This window comes from Triturus cristatus, chromosome 7, assembly GCF_964204655.1.
Source record: "Triturus cristatus chromosome 7, aTriCri1.1, whole genome shotgun sequence".
Classification (NCBI taxonomy): Eukaryota; Metazoa; Chordata; class Amphibia; order Caudata; family Salamandridae; genus Triturus; species Triturus cristatus.
In genome coordinates this window covers 140,752,638-140,774,145 of record NC_140590.1, presented here as the reverse complement: position 1 = coordinate 140,774,145, position 21,508 = coordinate 140,752,638, and the positions used below count along the sequence as shown (strand labels likewise).

Genomic DNA, 21,508 nt, shown 5'->3' with positions numbered 1-21,508 from the left:
CCGTGTACTCCAAATGGGTGTCTCTGCATTTTGAATTTGCAGGCTTCTTAAATGTTTAGTGATTCTTGATAGTTAAATCGGGCACAATGGGCGATTCTCTGTGTTGTCAATAATAAGGGTTACTTCCATCCAGTATGGGCTCTCATTTAATCACCAATCTGTTTATGCCTGCATCTGGATAGCTTCGGAGTAGAACAGCGTCTGTCTGTCTACCTGGGTTCAGTACCTTATATGCGGGTAGGACAGTTGTGCCAACACGGTGATTCCACACAAAAATATGTGGAAAAAAAGTTTTTAAGCTAAATTTTAGGTTTCCAGGGGATTCTGTACCTCACTGACCTTCCCCAGTTGTCTAGTTTTTAGAAATGTGTGGGTTTGGTAGTTTCCCAAGATGGCCGCTGAGCCCGGGGCCAAAAACCCTGGTGATTCCCCTTGCAAAACCAGGTTGTTTTAGTGATAGGTCATTTTGATGTCTCCTCAATACGTTTTGGGCCCTTGCCTGTCACAGGTACTTGACCCACCCACGCGAGTGAGGTACCATTTTTTTTATTGTGAGACCTGGGGGAATGCTGGGTGGTAGGAAATTTGTGGATCCACGCAGATTCCAAAACTTTCTCACACAGACATTTTATGAAAAAAGTGATTTTTTCAGCAAAATTTGAGGTTTGCAGGGGATTCTGGGTAGGAAAGCTTTGGGGGACGCACACAAGCCATACTTCGCTGGATTCCCCTGGGTGTCTAGTTTTCAGACTTTTGAGAAATGTATAGCTTTCCAGGATCCATCATTGCTTTCATATCCATTTTTACCATTAACTGGAAAGGGGTTGAAAGCACAAAAAATGGCAAAAATAGGCTATTTCACAGAAGAATGCCAAAACTGTGTAAAAAAATGTGGTTTTCTGACAAACGTCTACTTGTCCCTGAAAGCTAGGAAGATGGTGATTTCAGCACCACAACCCCTTTGTTGATACCACTTGCAGGGAAAAAAACAGACACTTTCATCTGTAGCCCTTTTTCCCATTTTATTCAACAACAAAAAAAGAACATTTGCAGTATTTTGGCTAATTTCTTGGTCCCTTCCAGGGGAATCCACAAATCCTGGGTACCTTTAGAGTCCCTGTGATGTTGGAAGAAAAGGATGCAAATTTGGCGTGGATACCTTATGTGGTCAAAAAGTTGCAGGGGCCTAAGCGCGAACTACCCCAAAAATAAAAAATAAAGCTTAAAACAGGTGGGGAAAACGCATAGCAGCGAAGGGGTTAACACTCTCCAATGGTTTGGTCCTAAAAGTATTTCTTTTATAAAATGATCATATTCGAACCCCCATGCCAGTGTTTTTGTTAAGGTCTATTCCTCTCTGTACTTCAGTTAACATAGAGGTACTAGACAAGCGTGTCCGCTTTTTTTATTTATTCTTTGTTTTGAGCCCTTCCTCGAGCATTATATTTCTGAATTTAAGCACAATTCCGTTGAGACTAAACTTTCTGCATACACTGATGGCATTCTCATTTATATGTCCAATCCTTTCTCCTCATTAGATCTTTTTGTGCAAGAGATTGATTTACATTCCAGTATTTCAGTTTATAAACTACATTTTTCCAAAGCACAAATTCTACCATTAAATTAATCATATTATCAATATATATTTGCAAATATTAACTTGGAGCTTTTTGGTTTTCACCTACTATTTCCAATATTGTCAAACATCATTTTGATGTTCTGTTGGACTAAGCCATTTTTGCAGGGTCATCCCTGACCTTTTTGCTTTCCTCCTAGCCTTTTTTCTGACATGGTGTTGGTGGTTTTAGGACTCTGTGCACTTCAGCACTGCTGTCCAGTGTAAAGTGTGTGCGCTCTCTTTGTTAAATATGGTAAGGATTGGTCTACACCTGTTTGGCATAATTAATTTACCTGTCTGTCCCTTGTAAAGTGGTATCTCATATACCCGGTGCTGATTAATGACATGCTACTGGTGGGCTTGCAGCGCTGATTGCGCCACCCACCAAAGTAACCTTTCAAACCTATTCCAGACCTCTGCCATTGCAGGGCCTGTGCGCGCAGTGTTACTGCCACTGTGATATGGCACCTAAAGTGTGTGCCATGTCTGTGACCCCCCTTTTACTACATATCAGTCACCCCTAAGGTAGGCCCTAGCTAGCCCTATGGGCAGGGTGCATTGTAGGTGTACCTTATGTGTGTGACATGTTGTCACGTTTAGGCGTAGATAGCATGGGAAAACACTGTTGCATACACGGTTGCATGAATCAGGAAGTATGGAGTGTGCACGGCATAAGACTACATCTCTGATAATGCTAAGGGAGTAGTGCTTAGTCCTACCTCTTTTTACTGCATAATCACCGCCTACTGACAAACCGGTGCTTGTCACCTGTGATTTACTCGTCACAACCAGAGGGCCGTTTCTAACTCCACTTGTTGTGAAGCTTCTGCCGGGATACTCGAGCCCTCATCTCCTCTCTGCCGCAGGGGTTATCCTGTAAGAGAGAGAGACTGCCGTGGGCAGGTTTCCTTCAGTCGCGCTGGAGGGCAAACGGATGTTTCCCTGCTTGCAAGCCCCATTCAATCAACTCGCGCTGGAGCGCATTCGAGCAGAGGAAGGCTCGGTACAGTCTCTTGTGACCTCTCCATTGCTCGCGCTGGAGCGCATACGAGCCAAGGAAGGGTCAGTACATCCCCGTCACTCAAAATCTATGGGATTGTGTTTCCTCACCCTAGAGAGCCGTTGAGTGGCTCGGAGCATTTTTTCTACATTATTTTTTCTACATTACTTTGTTTTGTGCTGCTGGCCCCAACCGTGCAGGAACTGCGTGTCATTCCTGGAAGCGTTCCCTGAGAACCACGTGGAATTCCTCACTGCTACCAGAGGATTGCCTTGTTTCAGATAAGTACATTGCATGGCCTCTTGCAGGATGTTATGAGCTCAGTATCTTGGCTACGTACTGGTTCATGCTTCTGGGAACCTGTAATTGAAGAGACACTTTATTTCTTTTCTTTATTATTGCATTTTTGTGCTGGCCTGCCTATGAAAAGCTCTGCCTCTGATGATTTTGGCCTGGGCATCCTGGGAGGCGCGAAGGGTGCTCCGGGGACCGTGGGGCTGGCAGCGCTGTGCTGCTTGATCACTTTTAGGGAGAGTCCTGGCGTGCGGCCTCACCCGTGTTGCTGAGGAGGCCAAGTGAGAGCCCACCCCGTATTTGCGCTATTTATGTAACGGAATCCCACCCTGCGTTTTGCCGATCCGAGCGGGAGTCTACCCCACTTTCATGCATTTTTATAGAGCGGGTGCCCACCCCGCAGTGGAGAGTATTTTAGTGGCGGGAGCCCACCCCACATTGTTGCTTATCTGGCTGGAGCCCACCCCGCATTGGAGGTCTTTTACTGGCAGGAGCCTACCCCGGATCGCCCATGCACGAAGGAGCTGCTGAAATCCAAGGGAGATCACTGCCGCGGCCCGTCCGGAAGCCAGGCGGCAGTGCCTGGTTGGGGGCGTGGCCGGCTGGGAAAGAGGAAGTCCCGCCATGCCGAAGAGGGCCATCCGGAGCCTCGAGGGCTCCATGCCGAAGTCCTGTGTCCCAGGAGAGGGACCGGGTGAAGTAAGGAGAGGTCCCAAGAGCGGGACCTGTCGAGGCACCTTGCTGGTGCCTGAGGATCAGAGAAGAGCCGGGAGCTACCCTGCCTTCGTGTGGAGTCTGCCAGTGCGCCCCCGGTGAGTGAGGGGGCGAACTGTAAGGCAGTGCTGGCATTCCTCGAGGCGTATTGTCGGTGCCTAGGGTGAGCCTGCGGGAGGGGGGATGCTGGGTGGTAGGAAATATGTGGATCCATGCAGATTTCAGAACTTTCCCACACAGAAATTAGAGAACATTTTTATTTTTTCAGCTACATTTGAGGTCTGCAGGGGATTCTAAGTAGGAAAACGTTGGGGGACCCATGCAAGCCATACCTCGCTGGACTCCCCCCAGTATCTAGTTTAAAAAGAATTATGGGTTTGGTAGGTTTCCCAAGATGGCCACCGAGCCAGAGGCCAAAAACCCAGGTGACCCCCTTGCAAAACCAGGTTGTTTTGTGATGGGTAATTTTGATGTCTCGACAATACGTTTTGAGCTCTTGTCTGTTGTGGGTACTTGACCCGCCCACAAAAGTGAGGTAACATTTTTATCGGGGGACCTGGAGGAACGCTGGGTGGTAGGACATTTTCATCAGCCCGGTGATCCTACAACTTTTCCACTCAGAAATTTGAGAAAAAAAGAGGTTTTTTAATCACAATTTAAGGTTTGCAGGGGATTCTGGGTAGAGAAACATTGGTGGAACCACGCAAGTCATACCTTCCTGTACTCCCCACGGGCATTTAGTTTTCAGAAATGTATGGGTTTGGTAGGTTTCCTTAGATGGCCAACAAGCCAGGGACCAAAAACTCATGTGATCCCCCTTGCAAAACCAGGTCATTTTTGGATACACAGGGTGCATCTGCGTTTTGGGTCCCGGGGTCGGCAGCCATCTAGGAAACCTACCAAACCCACACATTTCTGAAAACTATACACCCGGGGAAGTCCAGCGAGGTATGGCTTGCGTGGATCCCCCCACATTTTCCTAAACAGAATCCCCTGCAAACCTCAAATTTAGCTGAAAAAATCACATTTTAATCACATTTCTGTGTGGAAAAGTTCTGGAATCTACATGGATCCACAAATTTCCTACCACCCAGCATTCCCCCAGGTCTCCAGATAACAATGGTACGTCACTCGTGTGGGTGGGTCAAGGGCCTGTGACTGTGAAGATCCCAAATCATAGGGATTAAGGGTATAGCACTGAGAATTCTAAACACTACTTTTTTTAAAAATATGTTTTTAGCCAATTCTGCATTGGACACCCACACAAGTGATGTATCATTTTATTTGGGAGACTAAGGAGAACACTGTGGGGTAGGACATTTGGAAATGTGGAAAATTAGTTTTTTCAGCTAAGTTTGAGGTTTGCAGGGGATTCTGGGTAGGAAAACTTTGGCTGATCCACACAAGCCATACCTCGCTGGAATCCCACGGGTGCTAGTTTTCATAAATGTGTGGGTTTGGTAGTTTCTCAAGATGGCCGCTGAACATGGGGCAAAAACCCAAGCGACTTCCCTTTCAAATCCAGGTTGTTTTGTGATAGGTAATTTTGATGTCTCCTCAATACGTTTTGGACCCTTGCCTGTCATGGGTACTTGACCCACCCACGCGAGTGAGGTACCATTTTTATCGGGAGACCTGGGGGAATGCTGAGATCCCCCAATGTTTCCCCACCCAGAATCCCCTGCAAACCTCATATTTTGATGAAAAAATCAAATTTTCCTCCAATTTCTGTGTGGGAAAGTTCTGGAACCTGCGGGGATCCACAAATATCCTACCACCCAGGGTTCCCCCAGGTCTCCTGATAAAAATGGTACCTCACTCGTATGGGTGGTTAAAGTACCTGCGACAGGCAAGGACCCAAAACGTATTGAGGAGACATCAAAATGACCTATCACAAAACAACTTTGCTTGGCAAGGGAGTCATCTGAGCTTTTGGCCCCGGGCTTGGCGGCCATCTTGGTAAACATTCAAAACTCACACAGTTATGAAAACTAGACACCCGGGGGAGTCCAGCAAGTTATGGCTTGCGTGGGTCCCCCAAAGTTTTCCTATGCAGAATCCCCTGCAAACCTCAAATTTAGCTGAATAAATCACCTTTTTCTCACATTTCTGTGTGGGAAAGTTCTGGAATCTACATGGATCCACAAATTTCCTACTACCCAGCATTAACCCAGGTCTCCAGATAACAATGGTACGTCAATCGCTTGGATGGGTCAAGCACCCGCGACAGGCAAGGGCCCAAAACGTGTTGTGGAAACATCAAAATTACGTATCACAAAACAACCTGGTTTTGCGGGGGGGGGGAGGGTCAGCTGGGTTTTTGGCCCCGGTCTCGGCGGCCATCTTGGGAAACCTACCAAACCCACACATTCAGTCCAGCAAGGTATAGCTTTTGTGGACCTCCCAACATTTTCCTACTCAGAATCTAGTGCAAACCTCAAATTTAGCTGAAAAAATCAAATGTTTCTCAAATTCCTGTGTGGGAAAGTTCTGTTATCTCCATGGATCCACAAATTTCCTACCACCCAGCGTTCCCCCAGGTCTCCCGATAAAAAAAGGTACCTTGTTCGCGTGGGTGGGTTAAGTACCTGCAACAGGCAAGGGCCCAAAACGTATTGAGGAGATATCAAAATTACCTATCACAAAACAACCTGGTTTTGCAAGGCGGGTCACCTGGATTTTTGGCCCTGGGCTCAGCGGGCATCTTGGGAAACTACCAAACCCACATATTTCGGAAAACTAGACACCCGGGGAAGACCAGCTAGGTATGGCTTTCTTGGACCCCCCAACGTTTTCCTACCCAGAATCCCCTGCAAACCTCAAATTTAGCTGGAAAAAAATAATTTTCCAAATATTTTCGTGAGGAATCACTGTGCCGGCACAAATGTCCTACCCCACAGCGTTCCCCTCAGTCTCCTGAGTAAATTGATACCTCACTCCGTTTTCACTGTGAAAATGTGGTGTGTCCACGTTGCATTTTGAGCTGTTCCCTGTTGCTGGCACTAGGCCTACCCACACAACTGAGGTACCATTTTTCTTGAAACACTTTGGGGAATGCGGGGTGGGTAGAGTTTTGTGGATCCACGCAGATTCCAGAACTTTCCACCACAGAAATGTGAGGAAAATGTGTTTTTTTTTACAAATTTGCAGGTTTGCAAGGGATTCTGGGTAATAGAACCTGGTGAGACCCCCATCCTGGATTTCCCTGGGTGTCTAGTTTTAAAAAATGTATAGGTTTCCTAGGTTTCCCTAGGTGCCGGCAGAGCTAGGGTTTAAAATCTACAGCTAGACACTTTGCAAAAAAGGGGTCAGTTTTCACTATGAAAATGTGGTGTATCCACGTTGCGTTTTGGGCCATTTCCTGTTGGGTGCACTAGGCCTACCCACACAAGTGAGGTACCATTTTTATCGGAAGACTTTGGGGAATGTGTGGTGGGTGGAATTTGGTGGATCCACGCAGATTCCAGATCTTTCCAACACAGAAATGTGAGGAAAATGTCATGTCAGAACCTGGTGGGAGCCAGACAAGTCACCCCATCCTGGATTCCCCTTAGTGTCTAGTTTTCAGAAATGTACAGCTTTGCTAGGTTTCCCTATGTGCTGGCTGCACTAGGGGCCATAATCCATTGGTAGGCACATTGCTAAAAACAAGGCCGTGCCTAGTGGGATATCTGCCGCTCTGGGGGTAAATCAGGGAGGGGGTTGCCCCAATATGCCCCCAAGGGGGGAAGAAAGACTGTGGCTATTAGTTTGGGGGGTGGGGGCATTGGTACGCCCATTCTGGGCAGCCCCCACCCCAACACATAAAAAAGCCAGCGTAATAGCTGGCGCCTAGTTTGCTCTCTGAACCCCTTGGGGGGCAGATCACGGGCTACTGCCCTAATCTGTCTCCTGAGGGGGCAGAAAGACTGTGGCATTTTTGGGGGCGTGGTGTGGGCATTGGCATGCCCATTCTGGACAGCTCACACCCCTGAAAAAAATAATTCCCTGATGCCTAATGGTCTTTCTGCCCCCCATGGGGCAGAAAGACTGTGCAATTATTTTGGGGCGGGGCATTGGCATTCCCATTCTGGGCAGCCCCCACCCCTACGTACAAAAAACCCCAAACAAAACACTGGTACATAGTGGGCTTTCTGCCCGGGGGCTGATCAGGGGCTATTGCCCCCATCTGCCTCCTGGGAGGGACAGAAAGTCCTTTGCCTTTTTTGGGGATTAGGGTGGGGGCATTGAGAGGCCCATTCTGGGCAGCCCCCACCCCTGGCCTATAGAACAATAATCCCTGGTCTAGGGTGCTTTCTGACCCCCCCCCCCCCAGGGGGGCACATTGGGAGCTACTGCCTCAATCTGCTCCCCAGGGGGAGCAGAAAGACTTTGTGCCCCAAATGTATAGGGGGAGCAAAGGCCCTTGCCCAAGGGGCTGCTCTCTCCTCCCTGGTGCTAGTGGGTGGATATCTGCTTGGGGATCGCCCTCCTGGGGTGATACCCAAGCAGGGATCCACTAGAGAGGAGGACCATTAGAAAGGACAGATTCTCCCCTTTCCAACAATACCTCTCCCATCTGTTTCGGTGCTCGGGGGACTGAGATAGCCCCAAAAGCACCAAAACTGTGAAACTGAAACTAAGTTTCAGTTTCATTTTCATTGCAATGACGATAACTTGCCATGCACGGGATCGTCATTGCAATGACATCCAAAAATAGATCTGGGGAGGTTGGGGAAGCTCTTTCCCACATCCCCAGGCAAAAAAATAGGGAAATCCCTCTGCTGTCTGCAGCAGAGGGATTTTCTGAGCATGTGCTCATGACGGAACCAATCCGTCATGAGCACCCAAAGGGTTAAACAGGTAGTACTATAAAAAGCTTTTTCAGCATCAAGGGAAAGGGCTGCAAGGGGGTCCTTCTACTTTTTAGCTAATGCAAGGATATTTGAGAACATTCTGGCATTATCTGTGGCAAGTCTGCCCAGATTAATCGGGTTTGATTAGAAGAGGTATAACAGTTTCTAAGCAGATAGCAAGCATCTTAGCAAAAATTTTGTAATCATAGATAATAAATTAAATAGGGTGATAATTCTTCCATAGTGTATGATCCTTGTCTGGCTTAGGTATTGGAACAATTAGAGCTTCCATAAAGGAACCACTAGCTACTGAGGTTACAAGGAAAGAGTTAAGGGAAACATGGATGAAAAAGAGAAGATTAATTCAATGGAAAACCATCTGGGACAGGTGCTGTAGCTCGTTTCAGGGATTTGATGGAATCTAAAATTTCTTTTAGAGTAATAGTAGTTTCCAGTTCTTTATAAGTGTCAGAAAAGGGAGTAGGTTTAGGAAGACCATTAAAAAAATTGTATATTAAAGTCTGATGGAGTAGCGTCCTCTAAATATACTGAATGGAAAAAGGATTGAAAACAAGCAGAAATATCAGAGTCAGAGGTCACAGTGGTGTTAGTAAATTCATTAAGAATGGGTTCAACAGTTTTGCGTTCCGATTTCATTTTTGAGTAATTAGCCTTCATCCTAACAGATTTATATTGTCCTCCACGATACAGAGATTTAACTTTGAGTACAATAATACATGCATCAGTGGTAGCAAATGTGTTAAGATTAGATTTAGCTTTAATTAAGTCATGTAAAATAGTAGAAGATTTGGATGTGAAATAAGTATGTTCCAATGTTTTAATTTGCTGAAGCAAAGCAAGGTATTAGGAGTTTAATTACTTTTTTTTGTTTTAGTGGAAAACGCATTGGTGAAGGCTCTAAAAAAAGCTTTAAATGCATCCCAATTATTGGGAGCAGAAATATCAATAGATTTATTATTTTAAAAAACTCCATAATAAAAGCAGTAGCTTCTGTTATAAAGTTGGATCTGACAAGCGGTGGTTATTAAACCTCCAATGACCAGTTTTAGACTTACCAAGGGAAACATCTAAAGAAGATAAAACAGGGGCATGATCTGAAATAAAATTAGAACCAATTATGATGATTGTATAGAAAGTAACTGAGATTTGGAGACAAAAATATAAATAATTAATTTATGAAAAGGTATGACGAACATTGGAAAGAAGCGTAAATTAGCAAAGATCAGGGTTAAAAGTTTCCAAACATAAAATAATGGATGTGTGGCAGTGGCTGACTGCAATGCTTTCTGGGATTTATCAGGAAGAAATTTGCACTTAAATTTCTTGTCAGAAAAAGTCTCTAACCTTTTATTGAAATCACCTGCTATCATAATATTGGGATTATCAATGGAGATAAGTTTTATTTTATACTGTGCCAAAGGTAAGGATTAGATTTAACTGGGCCATAAATAGTAAATAAAGTAACACGATTATTATGAATGCTAGCAGTGACAAATACCCATCGTCCATCATTGTCACATTCCGTAGATAACATTTTTATTTGTAATGATTTAGGACAGAAGATGACACCACCCTTGCAATTGATAGTTGGGGAAGATAGTACCTGACCAACCCATTGACGTTTCAATTTAAGCAACTTAATATCATTGCAATGTGTTTTCTGTAAAAAGGCAATATGTGTCTTAAGTTTAGATAATACCTTTAGTCTTTTAACTGGATGTCCCAGACTACAAACATGCCACTAGACAATATTAAAAAAAAAAAGAAAACCAAATATATAAAGAACAGGGCCATAAATGACAAACTGCAAAAATGAAAAGGGAGACAAAATTACACCATTTATTAACAACAACAAGATGCATATAAAATATGTGCACAATGATACCAAATTACCAAAAGGCACTCATATATTGAAAAATGGATGCAATAAAACAGTAATCTGAGGAAGGTAACAGATCAAGATAGAAGTCCAGATCTGAGGAGAAGTACATGAAGATGCAACATGGGACGAGTCAATGCCAGAACAAGAATATGACAGAAAAATAAGATTAAAAATTACAAAAGCCATGCGTTTCACAAACTTAGAAAAGAAAGAAAAGGAGAGAATAGCTGCAATAACATCATTTTTAGGTTTGTTGAACAAAAATGTCCATAGCTTCAGTAGAAGGAGTCTGTCGAAATTATTTCAGTTTCGTAGGATCCTTAAATGATCTTGTAGTGCTCTATGAGTAATTTTACATAAGCAAGGATAAAGTATGCCATATCAAATATTTCATGAACACATTTGAGGTCAGAGGACCAGAAACTCATGTAGCATTAGGTGTGTTAGAATGTTCCAGAGAGATAAAGATGTTGTGACCAGACCAGATGAGACAACACTTTTCCTTTGCAGCTTTCAAGACACTTTATTGGTCTGTAAATTCCAGTAATAACAGAATAATTGCTCATGGTTTTGCAGCATTCTAATTAAGGTGACCGAGATGATGTGCACGCTAAATGTTGAGAGAAGGAGTATTCAGAATACCAAGAAGATTTGGAAGAATTGTTTTTAAGAAACAAAGCAGGTCAAGATAATCGATGGCCCATATTTGGCCATAAATACGAAGATTATTCCATCTATTTCTATTTTCAAGGTCCTCAGTATGGAGCTTGAGGATTTCCTGCTCAGGAATAGGAATTTTGGTACCCATGTCCTGCACATGACTGACACACTGTTCCATTTCAATAATTGTACTCTCCATGGCATCCCAACGATCCTCAATCTGTTGTAATTTGTCATTGATGGGACACATAATATTTTTTAGAACTCTCACTTCATCCAAGATAGTGTCCTAAACAGGGTTATTAGAAGATAAGATGCGCAACGAGGATCACTTTTTGCCCTCTTAGTTTAGTAATAGAAGAGGTCCATTTAGCAGAGGCAAGAGGATCACACACCATATTTATGAAAGTAGAGTATTTGGTATTGCTTTTTAGATAAGTTGGTCCTTCCCATACAGGTGAAAGCAGAGGCAAACAAGTGCTCGGGAGCTATCAATCAAGGAAACAACTTTTTCGTCAAAGATATAGAGAGTAGTAATAGAATATAATAGTATATGAGTTAATAGGCAAATAAGCAGATTGAGCAAGGTTGAGGAGAAAACCTGCAATGCTGGCACATATTACCAATGACGGCCAACCATTAAAATAATGCCAGCAGGAATAAGCTGAGGAGGTTCACAATATATTTCTTCAATAGTTTGTCTGTGGTTTGGGAGCTGGCCTTAGGACAGAAAGACCATAAAGAATGAGGTGCAAGCAGCGTGCGAAAACACACAAAATGATGGCCACTCGTAAATAAATGAAGAAGGAACTACTGCAAAAACAAGAAAGACAAGGCAGCACTGCATGGATGAAGATGGTGGTAAGGAGCCACATAATGTCAGAGCAACCTAAGGCACGCAATGTTGAGGCAAACAAAAATCAGCACTGTGCGTAAAAAGGTGAAGCGGGACAACATCAGGCCACAAAAGTGGGAAAGTGCAACCATTCCAACGCTGAACACAGTGGGATTCATGGTCCTAGGAGAAGTTAGCTGTCCGGCCACGCCATCTTGCTCAGCACAGAAACCACCCACCCAGTTGTTTTAAAATAAATTCAAACTTAAAGTTTGCACTTAAGGGAATAGAGTAAAAAGTGTTTTATTCCAGGAATATTTTCCCACAAAAAGTTCCTTTAAGCTAACAATTTTCTGGGGGGAAAATTGCAGAGAAATGTTTCTGCCAAACCTTTTTTTATAAAGGCGGTGTTTTGCAATGGTGATAAACTTTTTGAACCTCTCGAAGTGTGAAGCTTGTCAACTTGACCAACCTTTTGAGGCGAAAGTGGTCCTCATCATGCGGAATCCTGTGGAAGTAGACTACGGAGAGATTACCCCAGTCACCACAACAAATATGTGTATTCCGGGTTAAAGATCCATTAGGCACCTGAGATCCAATTTAAAGCAGGGAACCTTTAATGTGCAATATCAGAGCAGGGTGTTGCTCTGCAATATTTCATAAACATTTACCAGTCAGAAGGAGACATGAATCCCCTAAGACCAATGTGTATTTATTATCTAAATTAGTATATTGCAAAAGTAATATTTGGGAAAGTACCTGTGGAGCTAGATACTACATTACCAGCCTTTTCCTACTGAAAGAGATTGATTTATACTACTATAACTAAGGATGGTAAGCCTTAGTGATAAACATCACTTGCACTCCCTTTATATGAAAGGAAGTCAGCTGTTTGTGGACTCCTCTTGAAATACCCTACACTACTGGACCTCTTCTTCCAGCAGGTCTCACTAGATTACACTCTTGAAGAGGTCCAATTGCAGGGATTATATCGACATTTCAAGATTACTAAAATTGCCCTAGTGCTGATTTAGATTAGTAACCTTTAAGCAACCACTTCAAAATGTTGTTTTTGAAATGGATAATCTGTGAATATGTTTTTTTTATCTGTCTGTTGGTGTAAATGTTGGTGCAAAACTGTAAAAATGAAATATGTGAAACATGGAACTCATAGTGCAAAATTGGCCATGGCCTCTAGAACTTTAGGAGCAAATAGATAGGCAAACAGACTGTCAAAAAAGTTACCAAAAAAAGTAAATTAGATGGTAATTTATATTCTTTTACTAGTATGTTTGTTATATAAATCCCATGCCATGTACCGGATTTACCTGCGTGAGATGTGAGGCATGGATAGTCATCCATCAGGGGAGCAGAGACCAGGCCCTCCACTGACCTGGCAGGCTGGTCAGTTGGCCCTCCAAGTTCTAAATGACTGAAATATTATATTCATATTTTACAAAAAATGAACAGTTAAATTGATAGACATCAAGGTGGAAACCTTGGCAAACAGAATCTCCATATAGTGCAACTTGGCGCCATTAACACAGATATCATCTTATTTGCATTATTGCTTGCTTTCTCTCTAGAAGTATTTTTCCATTTCTATTTTTCTCCTCTTATAAGTCTTGTATTCTTTCTCTGTTGCCCTTGCCAAGCCTTGTTTGGCATTGTTTTAGGTTTTTGTTTCTTCTCAACCATAGCACTTTTATTTTTAATTGGGCACCTTTCCACTTTGCAAACAGTTCCCCGGTTATGCAAGAAGATCATTTGTAATGTCAATTTTGTATCAGTCAGTTGTTCCCTTTGTGCCCCAGCCTTTCTTTCAGCCTAGGCCCATGTTTACTATTGGTTTCAATCTTCTATGTGTTTTTCAACCCCTTTGGTGATCCAAGACTCTAAATTGTTGCCCCCATCTCCTTACTATTATTCTACCACAGCTGAAGCCTTTACGCTGACCACCCCGGAAAAAGTGGACATCATGGAAGGCGGAGTGATATCAATTCCCATCATGTACACCCCAACAGAATATATCACTGAAATCTCATGGGAAAGGCATTCCGCTGACCTAGTCACGTGGGTTGTGAATTCCACTTTGCTACAGATCAACTCAACTTACCTAGACCGGCTGCATATAACCTACCCGGGGAACATCAGAATTGTCAATGCAATGAAATCAGACAGTGGCAACTACACAGTGAAGGTGAAAGCAAAACACAAGATCCCAGCAGAAAAAAATATCCTGGTCAACGTCTATGGTAAGTGGATTTCAAGAGTCAGTGGTTTTAGATTGTTTGAGTGTCTTGAAATGTATCTTCGTCTCATATAGGGGAGTGATTAAATTAAGGCCTGGAGAGGCTGGAATCTATTAAACTTTAACAACAAAAGGGTACCTCTCCAACCATGGATCAAAAATAAGCCTTACAAACTCGGAGATTAATTTTATTAACTCTGGACCTGTTCAATTAGAGAACTTTTTCTATTTTTGTAATTTTCCCATTTCTTGAATTAAACCATACACCTCAAATTGATTATGTCAATTTTTACTCATATACCACAATCCTTGAGCTGTATCAAAACAGTTAAACATTTTCTAAAAATCAGAAGTGGAGCAAATCATTAAACCATATACATTGCATAATACACAAAACACATTACTACAGTGTACAGTACAATGCTATAACAATACCAAATCGACAGATACATCACTACAAATAAACACATTAAACTTTACAAACAAATCATAGACACATCAATTCACACATTTTGTATACTTTAGAAAAACCTAAAAGTCCTACAATACTTCTAGATAGCGGGGCCTAGTTATTTTAATCTCCACAATACTTTTTTAATTGTGTGGTCCTAATGAGGTCAGAGCCTATGTATAGAACTCTAGGTCTGCACCTATTTAATATAGCCCAGACTAATCCTTGCTTATCCTTTATCCTATGCCACCTGTGTTTAGGAACTATCAAATGGTACCCACACACACATTTACACCTCAGCTAATTTGACATGTCAAGAAAGATGTCTTGGCATGAAACACAGTAGGGATGGCAAGGAAATTACAAAGCTGACAGATATGATTAAACCCTCTCTGATTTATGACTTAAGAGAGAGTCCCATGCTTCCTGGGTCTACTAGGCAACAAATGTAAGATTTGACTACAATGGACATTACCCCTCATGTGAGAAAATGGCATTAGTGCCATTAAGGGAGTCGCATGGGATAAAATACATAATATTTCAAGAAATAAAATAATATCAATAAATCTTTATTGAGATCTTTAGAGAAAATACAAATCAAAGGGTATAAGAAAGAACGCATTCCATATTATACATGATACGACGTACATAGAAACGGAATGATACTGCATTGATGTAAGCCCAAAACTGAGATAATAAGATATACATCATTATATATAGTTGGAAAGGTGATCAAAGAACTTGGTAGGTTGATACAGAACATAAAATATGTATGTACTTCTGATGAAAGAGGATAATGAGAATCTCATCATGCCCTTCTTTTCAGTGGGGGCGCGGATGTGGAAAAACGCAGACATACCACATCTCTCAAATCTCTTGCTGTCATCTGCTCCAGAAAGCGGAGACAATATTGAAACTATGTCCATTAAATTTCAGGAATGGATCTTAAAAGCAGCGAACGAAGTTGCTCCTGAAAAAACTTATCGCCCCAATAGAACCACTCCATCTGCCCAGTGGTATACAGAAGAGCTGCGACTTCAGCGTCAGTTCTGTAGAAATTTAGAAAGGCGCTGGAGAAAGCACTATAGTCCATTGGCTAAGCAAGAATACAAAAGTGCTCTGGCTATATATAAGAAAGCTATCACCACACAAAAGAATCTTTTCTTCACTGGTCGTATTGAGCACGCCCAGAACTCAGCTAGGATGTTATTTCAGGTGGTGAACTCTCTGTCTAGCCCTCCAGCTGGCTCCACAATAGAGAACTCGCAGGAATTCTGTACCGCCCTAGCCACACTTTTTACTACTAAAGTAATGGATATTTACTCCACTTTTTCTAAAGAGCCGGTAGGAAGAACCACTGATTTAACTATTCAACCAGCACTGAAGCACCCTTCCTTTACCCAGTTTCAGTCAGCTACCGAAGAACAGGTCAACGCACTTGTTGGCAAAATTAAATCAGGCTCTCCGTTGGACCCATGTCCTCCGACCATAATGAACCAACTACACAATGTGGTTACCCAGCCGCTGACCAACATATGCAACTCCATCTTTAGGACAGGTGTCTATCCACAGACCTGGAAGAAGGCTATTGTTAAACCCCTGAATAAGAAGCCATCTTTAGACCCTACCATCACTTCCAATTACAGGCCAATTGCCTGCCTTCCATTTCCTGCCAAAATAGTGGAGGCAATAATGAATAAACAGCTCTCTGAGTTTATTGAACAACATAAGCTCTTAGATGACACTCAGTTCGGGTTCCGGAAGGGACACGGAACTGAGACAGCATTGATAAAGGCCTCGGATGAAATTCGAGAGATCATGGATTCGGGAGGTGCTGCAGTGCTCATCTTATTGGACCTGTCAGCTGCTTTTGACACGGTCGACCACGTCATCTTGGTCGACCGTGTCGCAGCCCTTGGAATTAGTCATCTGGCTAAAGACCTTATAGCCTCCTTCCTTGTTAATCGCAAACAGGCAGTCAATCTGGGCAACTACTACTCGCCCACTTCTGAACTGCCCTGTGGAGTCCCTCAAGGATCCTCGCTAAGTCCCACGCTTTTTAATATATATGTTGCGGACTTGGCGAGGGTTATTAAATCACATGGGATGCGATTAACTACCTACGCGGATGACACCCAGCTTGTGCTGGCGGTGCATAAGAACGGTCCAGTGGTAGCAGCTAAGTTTCAGGAGGGGTTACTGGATGTACAATCATGGATGCACAGTAACTGCCTGAAACTTAATGCAGAGAAAACCGAAGTTATGACTTTCGGTAAGATCTCCCCCGAATGGTCTCCAACTTGGTGGCCCAGTCAGATGGGCTCCCCCCCGATTCCAGCTGTCAAGGTTAGGAATTTGGGAGTGATTTTTGATAACAGGCTATCTTTTGGTTATCATGTCAACAAGGTGGTCTCTGCTGCATTCTTCGTGCTGAAGAAAATAAAAAAACTCATGCCATACCTACCCGCTTCGGCAGGGAAAACACTGATTACCACCTTAGTGTTTTCGAAGCTGGACTATGGAAACGCCCTCTTCCTTAGCACTCACAAATACATCCTGAACAAATTGCAGTCCGTGCAAAATGTGGCAGCACGAATTCTGCTTAATATTCCTTGGCGACACTCTACTTCAGCAGCCATACGCCATCTACATTGGCTAAGAGTGGAGAGCAGAATTAAATTCAAGGCTCTCTGCATCGCCTACAAGGCCATTCATCAGACTGGACCAAAGTTCTTAAAGGAAGCTTTTCAGGTGTACATACCTGGAAAGAATCTAAGATCAGCAGCAAGCCACCTATTGCATGTTCCCCGAACAAGAACGGCCACATGGGGAGATAGACGCTTCCTGGTAGCGACCCCCATACTGTGGAACACACTCCCCTTGTATATTAAAACAGCACCAACACTCATTGCCTTCCGTAAGGCTCTGAAAACTTGGCTATTTAATCAATAAGTTCCTGTCCTCAATTTTGTGTATCCTAGAGAATCTCATTGCGCCTAGACACCCTAGGGTATTAGTTGCGCATTAAAAATCCCATAAATAAATAAATAAATAAATAAATTATATGATTTGATGAAACTTGAATATTGGCATAATGGGACGTGAGTGTCCTGCATGCCCAGACTGCATATGCCTGTCATCCTTGTTTTTGATGTTTTAAGTCATCGTGCCAGACTGATTCTATGAGGATGCAGTGCCTTAGGCCCGGTCATTCACAATTATTAGTTCAGGACCTTAGTCTAAAATTGAAAGGCTCACTAAGCACAGCCTCATTGTGAAGGAGGACCACCATCCTTGTCACTGGCTTCATGCATGGGGCATGATGATGCATGCGGTGCAGTGATGACAGCATACCGTGTTTACTGAATCACAGGAAAAGGCTTTAAACCTGTCGAATATGAATGTACACTGAGAAGCCCATTCATCTAAAGTTTGGCTCCTCATGATGAACATAGAACCCTCAAAGCTGGCCTTCTGTGTTTTGCACGTGTGTGTGTGCTAGAAATAAGAGTGTGCCATGCAGGAGTTATACAAGCCTGCAGGTTCCATTTTGGAAGCCCAGAACCTGGACCAGCATGCAAGATGGAGGAGAGGTTGCCTTCCCCAAATGGCATATGTATATTACAGGCATCTCCTAGACGGGAGGGGGAACACAGGAATTATAGGAAGGTAGTCTTCCTTTAGGCATACCAGGGTCATTGCTGATACATTGGGGTGTAAATGACTCTGACTGCAGCTGCCATTAGGTAGATTGTAGAGAGTACAGGATGTGTCCTGCAGTATCTCTTGAAGAACAAAGTCCTTTGGGGGAGCAAAGATTCTCATCTATCTTCTTGATCTCTGTGAGGAGCGGGTCATAAATAGCTTGGGACAGCCTGGTTACACTTCTTTGTACTTCTGTGGTGGGAACTTCACCTGAAGACTGTCCTGATGGGCAAAGCATCCTTGCAGACAAACGCCAGAAATGATGGTGGCCTGGCCATGACACATTAAATGGGAACTGAAGCAAACTGGTTCCAAGGAAGCAGACCTGGAATGCATATCCTCTGTCTGTGAAATTGGTATAAAGATGGGATCTCAAGACCCATTCTTGTTAGTTAATGGGGTCTCTTCTACTGAGGAGGGAGTACTCCCCAGAGTACTCAGGGACTACTATGTGGCCAAGTGTTGGTGGTGCACTGCCATTCCTTGGCTACATCTGAAGGAACATTGCCTGGAGTCTGATCTGGAGGATGAATTACTGGACTGTCCTGGGTGCCAGTACATCCTGCCTGTGAACAAGGGAAGGAAGTGCCAACCCTGCAGGGGAGGCTGATCTTTTAATAAACTGCTGTAATTTACCCTGACGTAGGGTCTACCTGACAGAAACTCGCTAAGCAAGAGCACGAAAGGAATTGCTTTACTGCCTGATCAGGTAGTGTGAGCTCTGTCATTTATCCCCATTGCAGCTACCATAGCACCTTGTGTGCCCAAGTGGTAGGCTCGACTGAAGTTGGGATAACAGCCTCCTGATGGGCTGTGCACCCCAGCAAGTGGACTGCAAGACCACGGCACTGCCAAGTTTGTTGTCGGGTAGGGACAAGTATATATATATATATATATATATTATTTTTTTTTGGAAGAGTTTTATATAGCGAACTTGACCCGAATCCAATCAGGTATCCGAGTGCTTTACATAGCACCGGTTACGTTACATGAGGACACACATTCATTTTTGTTAGGCACGGGGAGATTAAGTGATTTTCCCAGAATCACAGGATGTTTTAGCGTCATTACCGAGACTCGAACCCAGTTCCCCCAGGTCCGAGGACGAGCGCCCTAACCGTAAGGCCAACTCCTCTACCAAAGTATAGAAGACTAAGTGATCTGAGAAGTGCACTATGGCACCTCATTAATTCTCAAGGTTGCCACCTTGAAGCACTATGTGCAGAGTATTGTGCCGAGCATACGCTGCACTTAATATTTGTCATCTGTGGGCAGGTGGTTGCAGCACTCAAAAAGAAGTGCCAAGTATGCACAAGAGTGTTGGAGTGAAACAGCACTGTGATTCAAGTACTCACCAGAGTGTCAGAGCCCACCACCTGGAAGAGGTCCCCTGAACAGAAACCTCAGCTTCTGCTGCAACCCCCCAAGTGACACAGTGTGTGGCTTGCTGCGCATAGCTTTTGAGAAGCCTGCCATGTGCCCCTGGGAGGTCACCTGCTACCAGTTAGATCCCGCTGCCCAGCACTGCTCCTGCAAACTTGGTGGGAAACCTAACAGGCCTTGGCCCAAGAAACTGAGTACTAAAGCCAAAATGTGGAGGTAGTATGAACTGCACCCACAGACCTACTTCAGACACTGAACCTGAAGGGGGAACCCTGTGAAGCAATGATCCACTAGAGACAAGTAAACCTAGGTGGAAGAGGCCCCTAAGAGCACAACGGCTTGCACCAGGTATTCATGCGTTATTGAATGTGTAGTAGAATTCTATGTTTCTGAGTAACAACGTGCTTGTCTTTTATACAAAGAGAATCACTGGGTTGGACATCGATCTGAGAGAAAAGTGCAGAAAGGAGTGTGCTTGGCCCACTTTGCAAAGCTGAAGCAGGACAGAACCCAGGACAGCAGTGGTAAAAGGTCTCAACACTCACAGTTCTGGCCCAATAACCCCTGCCTGCCCTTTAACCTTTTGAATAGAGTCTGATATGGCATAACAGAGGTTTTGCTTTTATGAAGATTTAAAAACATTCTTAAATTCACAGTAAACCTCCAACCCCTCAAAAAGTGACCAACTTCAGGGAGGGGATAGGGTCTCAGCTTTAAATCTGCTCCCAGTCTTTCACACTAGTGTGGATAACTTCATTCCCCCACCCCCACTATTGCTTATGCTACATATCCTTGTCTTCAGAGACCTTACAAAGCCTTTGGTGCACATTGGCCTTGCATAAGAAGCAGATTAATGACCCCTCATACAGTTACATTGCTGCATATAAATATTGTTGGTATTCAAGTCTAATAAATATTTTCAGTTTATATATAAGTAGGAGACACATGCAGAGTGATTGGAAGGCTGTTTTTTATTATGGGACACAATGAATATATTGTCGTTAAGGTAGCAGAATCCAGACCAAGGGTAAAAATAATCTACCAGAAATAAAGACAGAATGAGTCATATATTAAATAAATAGAGAGAGATATAGATATATCTATCTATATGCATATAGATAATTATATCTATATATGTATATGTTTTGGATCTCTCATTTTAGTTCCTTCTCTACTTCATTCTGTTACATGTCCTTATTGCTCCTTTTGTAGGTACTGCCATTAAATTAGAGGGTGATAGAAATTTCACCTTCTTCGAAGGAAGCACCATCTCTATACCCATCGTGTACACACCCAGACAACTGAGCCCCGTCATCACTTGGACACTGAATTCTACTAGAATAGTCTCCTGGACAGTGGGCGATCCTACGGTGGCCATGGCGCGTGCCTATCAGTCACGCATCACCATCTTCTCGAGTGGCTCCCTCAACATTTCCAATGCAGCGCTCTCAGACAAAGGCACATACAGAGTGCGGGCAGAAGGGGCAAACCAATCTGCAACTGAAATAGACATCGAGGTGGTCATTTTGGGTAAGTTGACTTGCATCACAATGTCTTAGTATTAGTAGGTCTTTTGAGGCTGGAGATCAAATGAGAAAACTAAAAAGGCTGTCTCATATTTTATTTTTTCTGGGTTTGTTTATTAAACATTTACAATTTTCTTCATTGTGTATTTTAATAATCTTTTTTTCCTGTGTTGCTTAGTAATCCGTTGGTATTTTATTATGGTCACATGGTTACATTTGTTTGTTATCACATTGAATTATAAATACATTTTTGGGATCTAAAATATACATAAACATGTATTTATTGGGACTTTGTAATGGGCCAGTTTCAAAAACGTTTTCAGCTTAAATCAT

At 43.2% G+C, this 21,508-nt stretch overlaps 1 protein-coding gene across 1 annotated transcript in view; it reads left to right on the top strand.

Annotated features, from left to right (window-relative positions):
• LOC146809052 (uncharacterized) overlaps positions 1 to 21,508 on the top strand; it is a 477,319-nt gene that overhangs the window by 244,081 nt on the left and 211,730 nt on the right. The window contains exons 10-11 of the mRNA XM_085614821.1: positions 13,797 to 14,114; positions 20,862 to 21,179. Coding sequence (XP_085470947.1) covers positions 13,797 to 14,114; positions 20,862 to 21,179 — 636 coding nt within the window. The remainder of the gene's footprint in view (positions 1 to 13,796; positions 14,115 to 20,861; positions 21,180 to 21,508) is intronic.